This window comes from Sus scrofa, chromosome 9 (genome assembly GCF_054392235.1).
Source record: "Sus scrofa isolate SSC_HxYL_T2T_F1_AM1 chromosome 9, Sscrofa_HxYL_maternal_Yorkshire_Landrace_v2.0, whole genome shotgun sequence".
NCBI classification, from domain to species: Eukaryota; Metazoa; Chordata; class Mammalia; order Artiodactyla; family Suidae; genus Sus; species Sus scrofa.
Window position 1 is genome coordinate 126481893 of NC_139391.1, and position 12270 is coordinate 126494162.

The 12270-nt window shown below is 37.4% G+C and overlaps 1 protein-coding gene across 9 annotated transcripts in view; it reads left to right on the top strand.

The window, feature by feature from the left end:
• The window catches only part of CEP350 (centrosomal protein 350), a 155478-nt gene that overhangs the window by 65434 nt on the left and 77774 nt on the right, over positions 1-12270 (top strand). For all 9 annotated transcript variants that reach the window (XM_084977816.1, XM_021063750.2, XM_084977819.1 and 6 more), the window contains 4 exons: positions 4119-4229; positions 7030-7170; positions 8873-9009; positions 10043-10165. In XM_084977816.1, coding sequence (XP_084833942.1) covers positions 4119-4229; positions 7030-7170; positions 8873-9009; positions 10043-10165 — 512 coding nt within the window. The remainder of the gene's footprint in view (positions 1-4118; positions 4230-7029; positions 7171-8872; positions 9010-10042; positions 10166-12270) is intronic.

Here is a 12270-nt window from a genome sequence, read left to right on the forward strand (position 1 = left end):
GGGCGCTATCCACCACAGCTGTAGGTTTAAACTCCTAGAACCAACCTTAGAGGGAAGAGCCTAATCACAACCAGCTATAAGCAAAATATAGTAACAGCTCTCTCCAGAGAGTCCAGCTTCCCTTATCTGAGATCCTACTTTGGTAATGCCATGATAACATGGATTTTTCCTTAGCTAACAAAAATCCAGTGTTCCTCAGTGGCAGTGCTACTGGTATCTTTTTGTTGTTGTTGAAGTAGTATTTACATATAATAAAATACAAAGATTTTAAGTGTACAGTTTGATGAGTTTTGAGCATGTAACAACCACCCTAACCAAAATATAGAACACTGCTATTACCCCAGGCCCCTTTCAGTTACACAGAGGCAATTAGTACTCTGATTCATATCACCATAGTTTATTTTTGCCAGTTCTATTAATTCGTCAAATAGAAGTATTACTTTGTACCCTGTTGTATTTAGCTGATTTTATGCAGCATAATATTTTTAAGATTCATCTGTGTTGTTGCATCCATGGTATTGCTTTTGGATTTTTTTTCTGAGTAACATTCCATTGATGACTATATCACAGTTCATTTATCCATCTCCTGTTGGTATACATTTTTTTAATTTCCAGTTTCTGTCTATTATAAGTGTGCCTACTCTGAACATTTTTTGCAGTTCTCTGTCTACAATACATACTTTTCTTGCTTAGATACCCAAGAATGTAATTGTTTGTGTTAAGTATATGTTTAACTTTATTAGAAACTGCCATACTGTTTTCCAAGATAGTTGTAACACCTTATAACTATCAGCAGTATATGAGAGTTCTGGTTGTTTTCTATCTTTGCTATCATTTTGTATTCTACTCATTCTAAGTGAGGGTGAAGTAGTATCTCACTGTGGTTTTCATTTGCATTTCTGACCGCTGAGATTGATGTTTCGGTATATTAATCAACCAGCCTTATGTCATCTTTTATGAATATCTGTTCAGATCTTTTGCCTATTTCCTAACTGAGATGTTTGTTTTTTAATTAATTATTGAGTTGTAGGAGTTCTTTACATAGTCTAGAAACAGTCCTTTTCAGATATATCACAAATATTGTTTTCCATTGTTGGCTTGCCTTTTCATTTTTAAAACACTGTCTTTTGAAGAACAGAAGATTTTATTTAAGTGTGTGAACCATTTCAAGTTAATTATGGATGTGATGAAGGGGGTCAAAGTTCATTCTTTCCCCCCATATGGATATTCAGTTGTTGTAGCACCATCTTCTTAAATTACTTTGGCATCTTTATCAACAATTAAATAGTCATTTATGTGTTGGTTTGTTTCTGCACTCTGTTCTTTTCCGTTGACCTATTTGTCTATCCTCGATGCTGGTACCATGCTCTTTAACTATAGCTTTGTAATAGTGAGTCTTGAAATCAGGGAGTAACTTCGTTCTTTCTCAGGATGGTTTTGTCTCTTCTGTGTTTCTGAATTTCTACATAACTTTTAGAATCAGTCTTTTTCTACAAAAAATTTTAAAAGCCTAGTGAGATTTTTTTTTTTCTTTGTCTTTTTTTGCCATTTCTGGGGCTGCTCCCATGGCATATGGAGGTTCCCAGGCTAGGGATCAAATCAGAGCTGCAGCCACTGGCCTACGCCAGAGCCACAGCAACGCGGGATCCAAGCTGCGTCTGTGACTCAAACCATAGCTCACGGCAACGCCGGATCCTTAACCCACTGAGCAAGGCCAGGGATTGAATCCGCAACTTCCTGGTTCCTAGTGGGATTTGTTAACCACTGTGCCACGACGGGAACTCCCTTTTTTTTTTTTGTCCCTAGTGAGATTTTTATTTGTGTGGCATTGAATCCAAAGATCAGTTTTGGGAGAATTCCCATCCTAACAATATTGCATCTGCTAAATATGAAGATAATAGTCTTTTTCTATTTGTTTAGGTTTTTAAATGTTTCTCTCAGCAATGTAGTTTTCAGTGTGGAGGACTTACTTAAAAGTTATTCTTATATATTCTGTCTTGGAACTCACATGATGGCTCAGCAGTAATGAACCTGACTGCTATCCACGAGGATGAAGTTTCAATCTCAGGCCTCACTCCGTGGGTTAAGGATCCAGTGTTGCTGTGAGCTGTGGTGTAGGTTGCAGATGTGGCACAGATCTGGAATTGCTGTGGCTGTGATGTAGGCTGGCAGCTATAGCTCCGACTCAGTCCCTAGCCTGGGAACTTTCATATGCCACGGGTGTGGCCCCAAAAAGACAAAAAAAAAAAAAAAAATATATATATATATATATATGTATATATCTTTTGACAACAAGTTATGTATATATTTTTCAATTTCATTTTCTAGTTGTTCCTCTTAAAATACCTATAGATAGTTTTCTGTGTGGAATTGTTGAGCCTTCCTACTCTCCTCTCAATAAATAACAATAATACTATCCATTCATTGTGACAGCAAAAACTCTAGACATTTTCAAATGCTCACTGGTGGAGAGTGGTTAGAAGGGCTGATACCACCTTTGTTAAAAATCACTGAATTGGAGTTCCCATCGTGGCTCAGTGGTTAACGAATCCAACTAGGAACCATGAGGTTGTGGGTTCGATCCCTGGCCTTGCTCAGTGGGTTAAGGATCCGGTGTTGCTGTGAGCTGTGGTGTAGGTTGTAGACACAGCTGGGATCCCACGTTGCTGTGGCTCTGACGTAGGCCGGTGGCTACATCTCAGATTAGACCCCTAGCCTGGAAACCTCCATATGCTGCGGGAGTGGTCCAAGAAAATGGCAAAAAGACAAAAAAAAAAAAAATCAATGAATTGAGGAAATGGCTCAACTGCATTTGCCATCCTTACTTGAAATCTGAAGAACCACTGAGATTAATCTACCATTTTAGCAATACATTATAATTCTAGGTTTCCAAATATGGTCAGGGCAGTGTATCACTATATATATATGGCCTTACCACCTCTAGAGAACCTATATTATTTAGCGCTCTTGCAGAAGAAATGAAAATATATAAAATTAGATAGCATTGTATGGAATAATTGTTAGAATGAGTCCTGTTAGAAAGGAGACTTTCTGGGGGCAACATTTTTATAAACCTGCTCCTTCACATTTAGAATAAAGGAATTATAAAATTGTGAGGGTTGAAGCATTTTTACATGTGGGATTTTTTTTTTAATCTCTTCCAAAGACGTAGGTACCATAGCTTTTATTTATTTATTTATTTTTCATAGCTTTTACTTTTTTATTTTTTATTTTTATTTATTTATTATTTATTTTTTATTATTCAAATGCATTTATCATATCTGTAGTTATATAATGATCGTAACAATCCATTTTCACAGGATTTCCATCCCATAACCCAAGCACATCCCCCCACCCCCCAAACTATCTCCTCCGGAGACCATAAGTTTTTCAATGTCTGTGAGTCAGCATCTTCTGCCAAGAAGTTCAGTCTATCCTTTTTTCAAATTCCAAGTCAGTGAAAGCATTTGATGTTGGTGTCTCATTGAATGGCTGACTTCACTTAGTATGATAATTTCTAGGTCCATCCATGTTGCAAAAAATGCTGGTATTTCGTTCTTTTTAATGGCTGAGTAATATTCCATTGTGTATATGTACCACATCTTCTTGATCCACTCCTCTGTCGATGGACATTTAGGTTGTTTCCATGTCTTGGCTATTGCGAAGAGCGCTGCAATGAACATTCAAGTACATGTGTCTTTGCGAGTCGTGGTTTTCTCTGGATAGATGCCCAGGAGTGGGATTGCTGGATCAAAGGGTAGTTCCATTTTGAGTTTTCTGAGGAATCTCCATACTGTTTTCCGCAATGGTTGCACCAATTTACAATCCCACCACATAGCTTTTATTTTTAAACCAGTTTTTGGTATCAGTTCTTAGTCATGTATACCTTGAAAATTTTTTATATTACTACATTATTTGACACACAGTAGATGGTCACTAAGTATTTAGATAAATGATGAATGATTGATGTCTGTGTCATTTACTATCTTTCCTTTAGGCTCTGCTTTGTTGCTTCAAAGGATTTGTGTTATGAAAATAATATTCCATTTAATATAGTCACTGTGCTGAAATAGTTTAGTATTTTAGAATTAATGGTTGATCATTTCTTTATTTTGAAGGCACAGCAGCAACGCCATGAAAGAGACTTGGCCCTTTTGAAATTGAAGGCTGAGCAAGAGGCCCTGGAATGTCAGAGGCAGTTAGAAGAAACTCGAAGCAAAGCAGCTCAGGTAACTTATTTTGCAAAATTTCTATCCTTGAAATCACTTCAGTATTCTTTTCATAATGTAATAGTAAAAAGGAAACATGTAAATAATAGTATTTTAGTATGTATGATTTAATTTCATGTCATTTTGATTCTTGTAGCAACCCCTGAAATTAAGTAGTCAAGACTTATCCTTTATTTATTTATTGAATTTATTGAAGTGTGGTCGATTTATGGTATTGTGTTAGTTTGTGCCACATAGCAAAGTGATTCAGTTCTGCTTTTATATATATTCTTTTTCATATTATTTTCCATTATGGTTTATTTAAGGATGTTGAATATAGTTCCTTGTGCTATACAGTAGGACCTTGTTGATTATCCATACTAAATGTAATATCAAACTCCCAATCCTTCCCTCCCTCACCCTCTGTCCCCCTGGCAACCATAAACCTGTTTGTGTTTGTGTGTATTTTTGTGTTTATCTGTGAGTGTATTTCTGGTTCATAGATATATTTGTGTCATATTTTACTGCTTTTTTTCTTTTTCTTTCTTTTTTTTTTTTTTTACAGCTACACCTATGGCATCTGGAAGTTCCCAGGCTAGAGGTCGAATCAGAGCTGCAGCTGCCAACCTATGCCACAGCCACAGCCACACGGGATCCAGGCCGCATCTGTGATCTGTGTTGCAGCTTTAGGCAACACCAGATCCTTATCCCACTGAGTGAGGCCGAGGATTGAACCTGCATCCCTACGGAGACTACTGAGCCGCAACAGAAACTCCATTAGTGTCATGTTTTAGATTCTACATATAAGTGGTATCATATGATATTTGTCTTTCTCTTTCTGACTTATTTCACTTAGTATGAAAATTTCTAGGTCCATCCATGTTGCTGCAAATGGCATTATTTCATTCTTTTTACTGGCTGAGTAGTATTCCATTTGGTATATATCTATCTCTAGATAGATTAATAGATACCATGTCTTCTTTTTTTTTTTTTTTTTTTGTCTCTTGTCTTTTTGTTGTTGTTGTTGCTATTTCTTGGGCCGCTCCTGCGGCATATGGAGGTTCCCAGGCTAGGGGTTGAATCGGAGCTGTAGCCACTGGCCTACGCCAGAGCCACAGCAACGCGGGATCCGAGCCGCGTCTGCAACCTACACCACAGCTCACGGCAACGCCGGATCGTTAACCCACTGAGCAAGGGCAGGGACCAAACCCGCAACCTCATGGTTCCTAGTCGGATTCGTTAACCACTGCGCCACGACGGGAACTCCGATACCATGTCTTCTTAATCCATTCATCTATCAGTGGACATTTAGGTTGTTTTCATGTCCTGGCTATTGTCAGTAGCGCTGCTGTGAACATAGAGGTGCATGTATCTTTTTGAATTACAGTTTTCTGTGGATATATGCCCAAGAGTGGGATTGCAGGAACATGTGGAAACTCTATTTTTAGTTTTTGGAGGAACTTCCATACTATTTTCTATAGTCACTGTACCAGTTTACAGTCCACCAATAGTGTAGCGGGGGGGGGGGGGTTCCCTTTTCTCCACACCCTCCCTAGTATTTGTTATTTATAGACCTTTTAATGATGGCTATTCTAACTGGTGTGAGGTGGTACCTCATTATAATTTTGATTGACCTTTCTCTAATAATTAGTGATGTTGAGCATCTTTTCATGTGCCTATTGGCCATCTCTATGTCTTCTTTGAAGAAATGTCTATTTAGATCTTCTGCCCATTTTTTGATTGGGTTGTTTGGGGTTTTTTTGTTTTTGTTGTTATTGAGTTGTATGAGCTGTTTGTATATTTTGGAAATTAAGCTGTTGTCAGTTGCATCATTTGCAAATATTTTCTTCCAGTCTGTGGATTGTCTTTTCCTTTTGTTTACGGTTTTCTTTGCTGTGCAAAAGCTTATAAGTTTGACTAGGTCCCATTTGTTTATTTTTTGTTTTATTTCCATTGTCTTGGGAGACTGACCTAAGAAAATATTTGTATGGTTGATATCAGAGAATGTTTTGCCTATGTTGTCTTCTAGGAGTTTTATGGTGTCATGTCTTACATTTAATTTAAGTCTTTAAGCTATTTTAAGTTTATTTTTGTGTGTGGTGTGATGGTGTGTTCTGACTTCATTGATTTGCCTGTGGCTGTCCAACTTTTCCACCACCGTTTGTTAAAGAGACTGTCTTCTTCCCATTGTATGTTCTTGCTTCCTTTTCTGAAGATTAATTGCCTGTAGATGTGTGAGTTTATTTCTCTTCTATTCTGTTCCATTGATCTGTATGTTTGTTTTTGTGCCAGTACTATGGTGTTGATTGCTGTAGCTTTGTATTATTTTCTGAAGTCTGGTAGGTTATACCTCCTGCTTCGTTCTTTTTCCTCAGGATTGCTTTGGCAATTCTGCGTCTTTTTTGGTTTTATATAAATTCTAGGATTGTTCATTCTAGTGCTGTGAAAAATGTCATGGGTAATTTGATAGGGATCACATTAAATCTGTGGATTGCTTTGGGTAGTGTGGCCATTTTAACTGTTAATTCCTTCAATCCAAGACTACGTATCCCCAATTTAGAGAAGTAGAAACTGAGATCAGTGATAGTTACTTGTCTGCAGACACAGAAACTTGTAAACAGTAAAGACTTAAACTCCAGCAGTGATTTTAAGACTCCAGATTTCAAACTCTGAATTTTAAGACATGAAATCCAGATGGTAGTCACATTTTTTTTTTTTAACAAGGCTTTTGATCCATGAAACAAATTTACAAGTTAGAACTAATTTGGGTAGGAAGATATTGAGACATAAGTTTTCTTTTCACTGCCCCCCCCTTTAACAGGTCCATGCAGAATCATTACAGCAGGTGGTTAAATCACAGCGGGATATAACTGAAGTCCTGCAGGAAGCAACCTGTAAAATAGCCGCACAACAAACAGAGACTGCTCGCCTCACTACAGATGCAGCACGCCAAATCTCTGAGGTGAGAGCCACCAAGAACTCTTTTCTTTTTAGATCTTTTTGTCAATCTGAGTACCTTTGGTCTTAGCAGTAATTGGTTTCCAACATCTACCAAATGCATACTTTTAATTAGTAGACTTTCAGTTAGGGCCATACCCTATTGAAATAAGAGGCACTATGTATGCATGTATGTATGTATGTGTCTGTCTGTCTGTCTATCTATCTATCTATCTATTTATCTATCTTTTGTCTTTTTTAGGACTGCACCCAGGCATATGGAAGTTCCCAGGCCAGGGGTCAAACTGGAGCTGTAGCTGCTGGCCTGTGCCACAGCCACAGCAACATCAGATCCGAGCTGCATCTGCAGCCTACGCTACAGCTCACGGCAATGCCAGATCCTTAACCCACTGAGCGAGGCCAGGGATTGTACCTGCATCCTCATGGATGCTAGTTGGGTTTGTTAACCACTGAGCCACGACGGGAACTCCCAGGAGGCATCATTTATTGAAGCGTGTTGACCATGTGAGTGATATAGGGGCAGTAAAAAAGATACAGAGGAATACTGTATTTCTACCCCCGAGTAAGCTTTTAAAAAATATATTGATTTTATTGATGAGTAATTTACAAACAATAAAGTGTATCCATTTTAAGTATAAAGTTTTATGAATTTTGACAAATATACAGATATAGGCACCTATATATATTTCTTTATCATATCTGTCTATCCCTCTAAACCACCATAATCAGAAAATAGAGGAGTTTCCTGGTGGCTCAGCAGATTAAGGATCCAGCATTGTCACTGCTGTGGCTCAGGTTGCTGCTGTCGTGCAGGTTCAATCACTAGCCCTGGAACTTCTGCATGCCAAAGGCATGGCCAAAAAGAAGAAGAGTAAAAAAAGAGTATTTCCAGCACCCTTAAAAAGTTCCCTCATGTCCCTTTGCAGTCGGTCCCCAATCTTAGTCCCAGGGAGCCAGGGATCTGTTTTGTATGAAGCCATTTCATTGTTACCCAGAGTAAAAATAATTTTTTTCTTTTTACTATGCCAAGGATAAAGCCAGAAGTAGTTTTACTGCTGTTTCTCTATAGGATATCATAATCTATAATTTCAGTTTATTTTAGCATTTACTGTTCAGGACTGTTTGCAAAATGATTCTGTTAATAAAAAGCCATGAGCCTGCTCTATGATGGCTATTATGGGATTGTGCAAATAAGTCTGAGGTATAATCTCTTTTCTCAAGAAAGTTTCAGATTACAATTAACAGAATTTCAAAGACATTTCAGTTGGTCAAAGTGATTGAATAAATCACTTGGATTTAACTGAATAAATATCAAAGGAATCATACGTAGCAATAGTCGCTAAGAGTAGGGAAAATGTAGTTCACATGGTTGGTCACTTTAGATAGAAAGTTCTATTTGAATTGATTCTTAAAGAAAGATTTAATATTTGATTTACTATGGCTTCTTATAGGGCTTGGAAGTTTTCTGTCTAGTAACTTATAGATTGTTATATCTGGGTAAAACCTTAGAAATCATGTGATCTAGCTGTTTTTATAAGGAGGTTGTTGAAACTTAAAGAGTCTAAATGACTTAGAATGTTTTACCTACCATGGCAGAATTTGCTTGCTCTCAGTCTAGTGATCTTTCCAAGACACTCTGCTTGCCCTCAGTTCTTCTGTGATGTTACCTTTTTACATCTGTTTTGCTGTGTTTGTGTTCATATTAGATGGCAGAGTTGACTCGAACTCATATCTCAGATGCCATCACTGCTTCAGGAGCTCCCTTAGCAGCACTATATGACCACCAGCGGCAACACACTTCAGACTTCAACAAACAACTGAGGACCAGAGCCGAAACAGATAGGTTAGTATCCAGTCATTCATCACATGTGTTATGAGTATCTGTTACGTCCCAGGCACTGTTGTGGGTACTGGAAATACAGTTCTGGGCATACCGTCTGGAGGGGAAGAGAGATGTTAATCAAACACTCATTTAAGTGAATAAATACTTATAAATTAAGATAAGCATTATTATGGAAAGAACTTATGTCTTTGAGATATACAACAAAAGGATTTTAATAGCAAGGAGGTCAGAGAAGGTTTTCTGGAGGAAGTCAGTTAAAGCTTATGGTGATATCTAATGGATAAAAAGGGGTCAGTGATGTAAAGGGAATAAGGAATAGGCAGGTCAGTATATGTAAAGCTAGGAAGAATGAATGAAAGAAGACCAATGTGCCTGGAGGCAGAGAGCAAAGAGGATAATGGTAAGAGATGATGCAGGGATTAGACCATGGTAGAACTTTGCATACTTTACATATTTTTGGAGCAATGAATAGTCATTAGAGGGTTTTTTAGGCAGGGCTGGATGATTTCATCATGTTTATGTGTATCTTTTAAAAAAAAATTTTTTTTTTTTTTTTGGCCATCTTGCAGCATATGGAGTTCCTGGGCCAGGGATCAGATCTGAGCTACAATCATGACCTAGGCAGGAGCTGTGGCCATGCTCGATCTATAAATCACAGTGCTGGGCCAGGGATCGAACCTGTGTCCCAGCACTCCCAAGACGCTGCTGATCCCATTGCGTCACAGAAGGAACTCCATGTGTATCTTTTTCTACATCACATTTTGACTATCTCTAATTCATAGATATTTAAATCTCCAGTCGTGTTTATTGATACTTGGGGTGGTTATTTCTCATAATAAATAGAAGCTATGTAGTGTCTTGTACACTTTTCTAAAATGAGTAAATGCCTTTCTCAGATATTTTCTAACATTTATTTCATAATATCTATTCATTCAAGATTTTATCTCATATTAAAATAATGCTAAGCAGTATTTTAAGTCTTTCTGTTATTTGAGACTTTAAATGTTTTAATCAGTTTTTATTTTCTTTGTAGGAAAAGTCAGTCTGTTTCACTCTCTCAGAGTCAAGAAGGGACCTTTGACTCAAAGCATCAGAGGTTTTCCCCTTCATATGGTAGTTTTTCTGAGTCTTCAAGATACAAGAATCACGATCGAAGGTGAAAAGAGTTTAATTTAGTAAAGTCTGATAAATGGTTTAGCATTAACTTTTTTTTTTGGAACCTATTTTTTCCAACACCTTACTCTTGTTTCTTTAAATGAAATAGTGTCCTCTCTGGCTTTCCACACTTAATTAGCTGATTTACAAAATAGTTTTTCCATGTAATAATACAGTCTACACTGTACAAACAGTGTGTAAGTTGTTTTTCCTACATTAAATCTTTACAACAACCTTCCAAGACAGATACTACCTTCATTTTATAGATTAGGGAGCTGAGGCTCATGGAGATGTTAAGAAACTCACCCACAGTCACATAGCTCATGGCACTCCAAGGAATTGAACCATGGTTTCTCTGACTCCAAAGCACATTGCTCTGCTGACATCCCTGTTTTTGACATTGCTGTATGTACTAATTCCACCATCACTATGAAAGAAGATTGAATACTTTGTCCTTGGTACGTGGCACAGTATCAGCATCTATAATTTTTAATTATGGTTCTGTTCTTGGATTAAAAGGTTTTATGGACTCTTTTCCATCCTTCTTAGAGGTAGGATACCTGTGTTGTCAAAGTATATATAGTAAAATCTAAATTAAAAATTTAAATCATGAGACTAAAAAACATGAAACTGAATGCAGGTTAAGTACTGAAAGTTATTAAGTACCTACTATGTGTCTGAAACTATGAGACTTTCATCGACACTTCATTTAGGCTATCATCTGGGTTACTGCAGTGGACTCCTAATAGGTTTCCTTGTCCTCTTGCTTTACCCACTCTATTCATTAGCCACTTGGCAACCAGGGTGATTTTTCTGAAATTTGCAGCCAGTTGGTTATTTACCTGTTTGAAACCTTCAGTATTTCCTCAGAGCCACTGAGCATAGCATGAAAGTCCCTTTATTATTGAGCCTTTAGGCCATCTCCAGCCCTGTCACTTGGCATTATCTCTCTTACCATATTCCACTAGTTCTGACTGCTTCTAGTTCTCTAAAAGAGCCATGCTCTGTCTCCTATGCCATCACACACTGGCATAGGCCTTCTTTCTAGACCCTCCTCCATTTCATTTATTTTGCTTTTACATCCTCTTTGCAAATCAGTATTACCCCTCATCTGCTTTACAGATCTCTTCTGTGTTCCTCCACAGCCCTCCAAGTGTAACCGGCACAGCCTTTACCACTGTCTTTATCCTTACTCTTTACTTGTGAGTTATATACTAGACTTGAAGTTCTTTGAGGGCTTTATTTTCACTACCCCCAAAAGAAACCCTATACCCTTTCACAGTCACTTCTTATGTCCCTTCTTCCCTAGCCTCTGGTAACCACTACTCTACTTTCTATTTCTATTCTCTATGGATTTTTGTCTCTTTCGGACATTTCCTATAATTACAATGTGTGGTCCTTCGCGACTGGTTTCTTTGACTTAGTGTCATGTTTCAAAGTTTGTTTATTATGTGTCAGTACTTTATTCCTTTATATAGCCAAATGATCTACTGCATGGATATTCCACGCATGTCAGTCAATGGATGCACATTAGAATCATTTCCACTTCTTGGCTCTTAGGAATGAATGGTGTTGCTGAATGGTATATTTACACACAAGTTTTTGTGTGGCCATATGTTTTAATTTCCCTTGGGTATATACTTAGGAAAGGGATTGATAGGTCATAGTAGTAACTCTGTTTAATATTTTGAAGATTAGGCAAACTGTTTTCCAAAACAGCTTCTCTGTTTTACATTCTTACCAGGAATATAAAAATGTTCCACATTCTCAGCAACACTTGTTATTGTCTATCTTAAATAGCTACCCTAATGAAGACTGTCAGTCTTATATCCCTAGAACTTAGCTAAATGCCTTGCACGTAGTAGGCAATTTCCTGCATGTTTATTGGATGAGTGATTACAACATAACTGCTAAGTGGGAGAATTGAAATTAACCCCATATCCTTCTGACTCCAAAGCACTTTCTGTCTTACATTGTCTTTTACCTTATAGCTTTATTATATACCATTTATCTGTTAAAATATATATTTAGCCAAACAAATAATTGCATAATTTCTGATAAATAAAAACCATGCACAAAACCTATATAAACACAGAGACAGAAGTG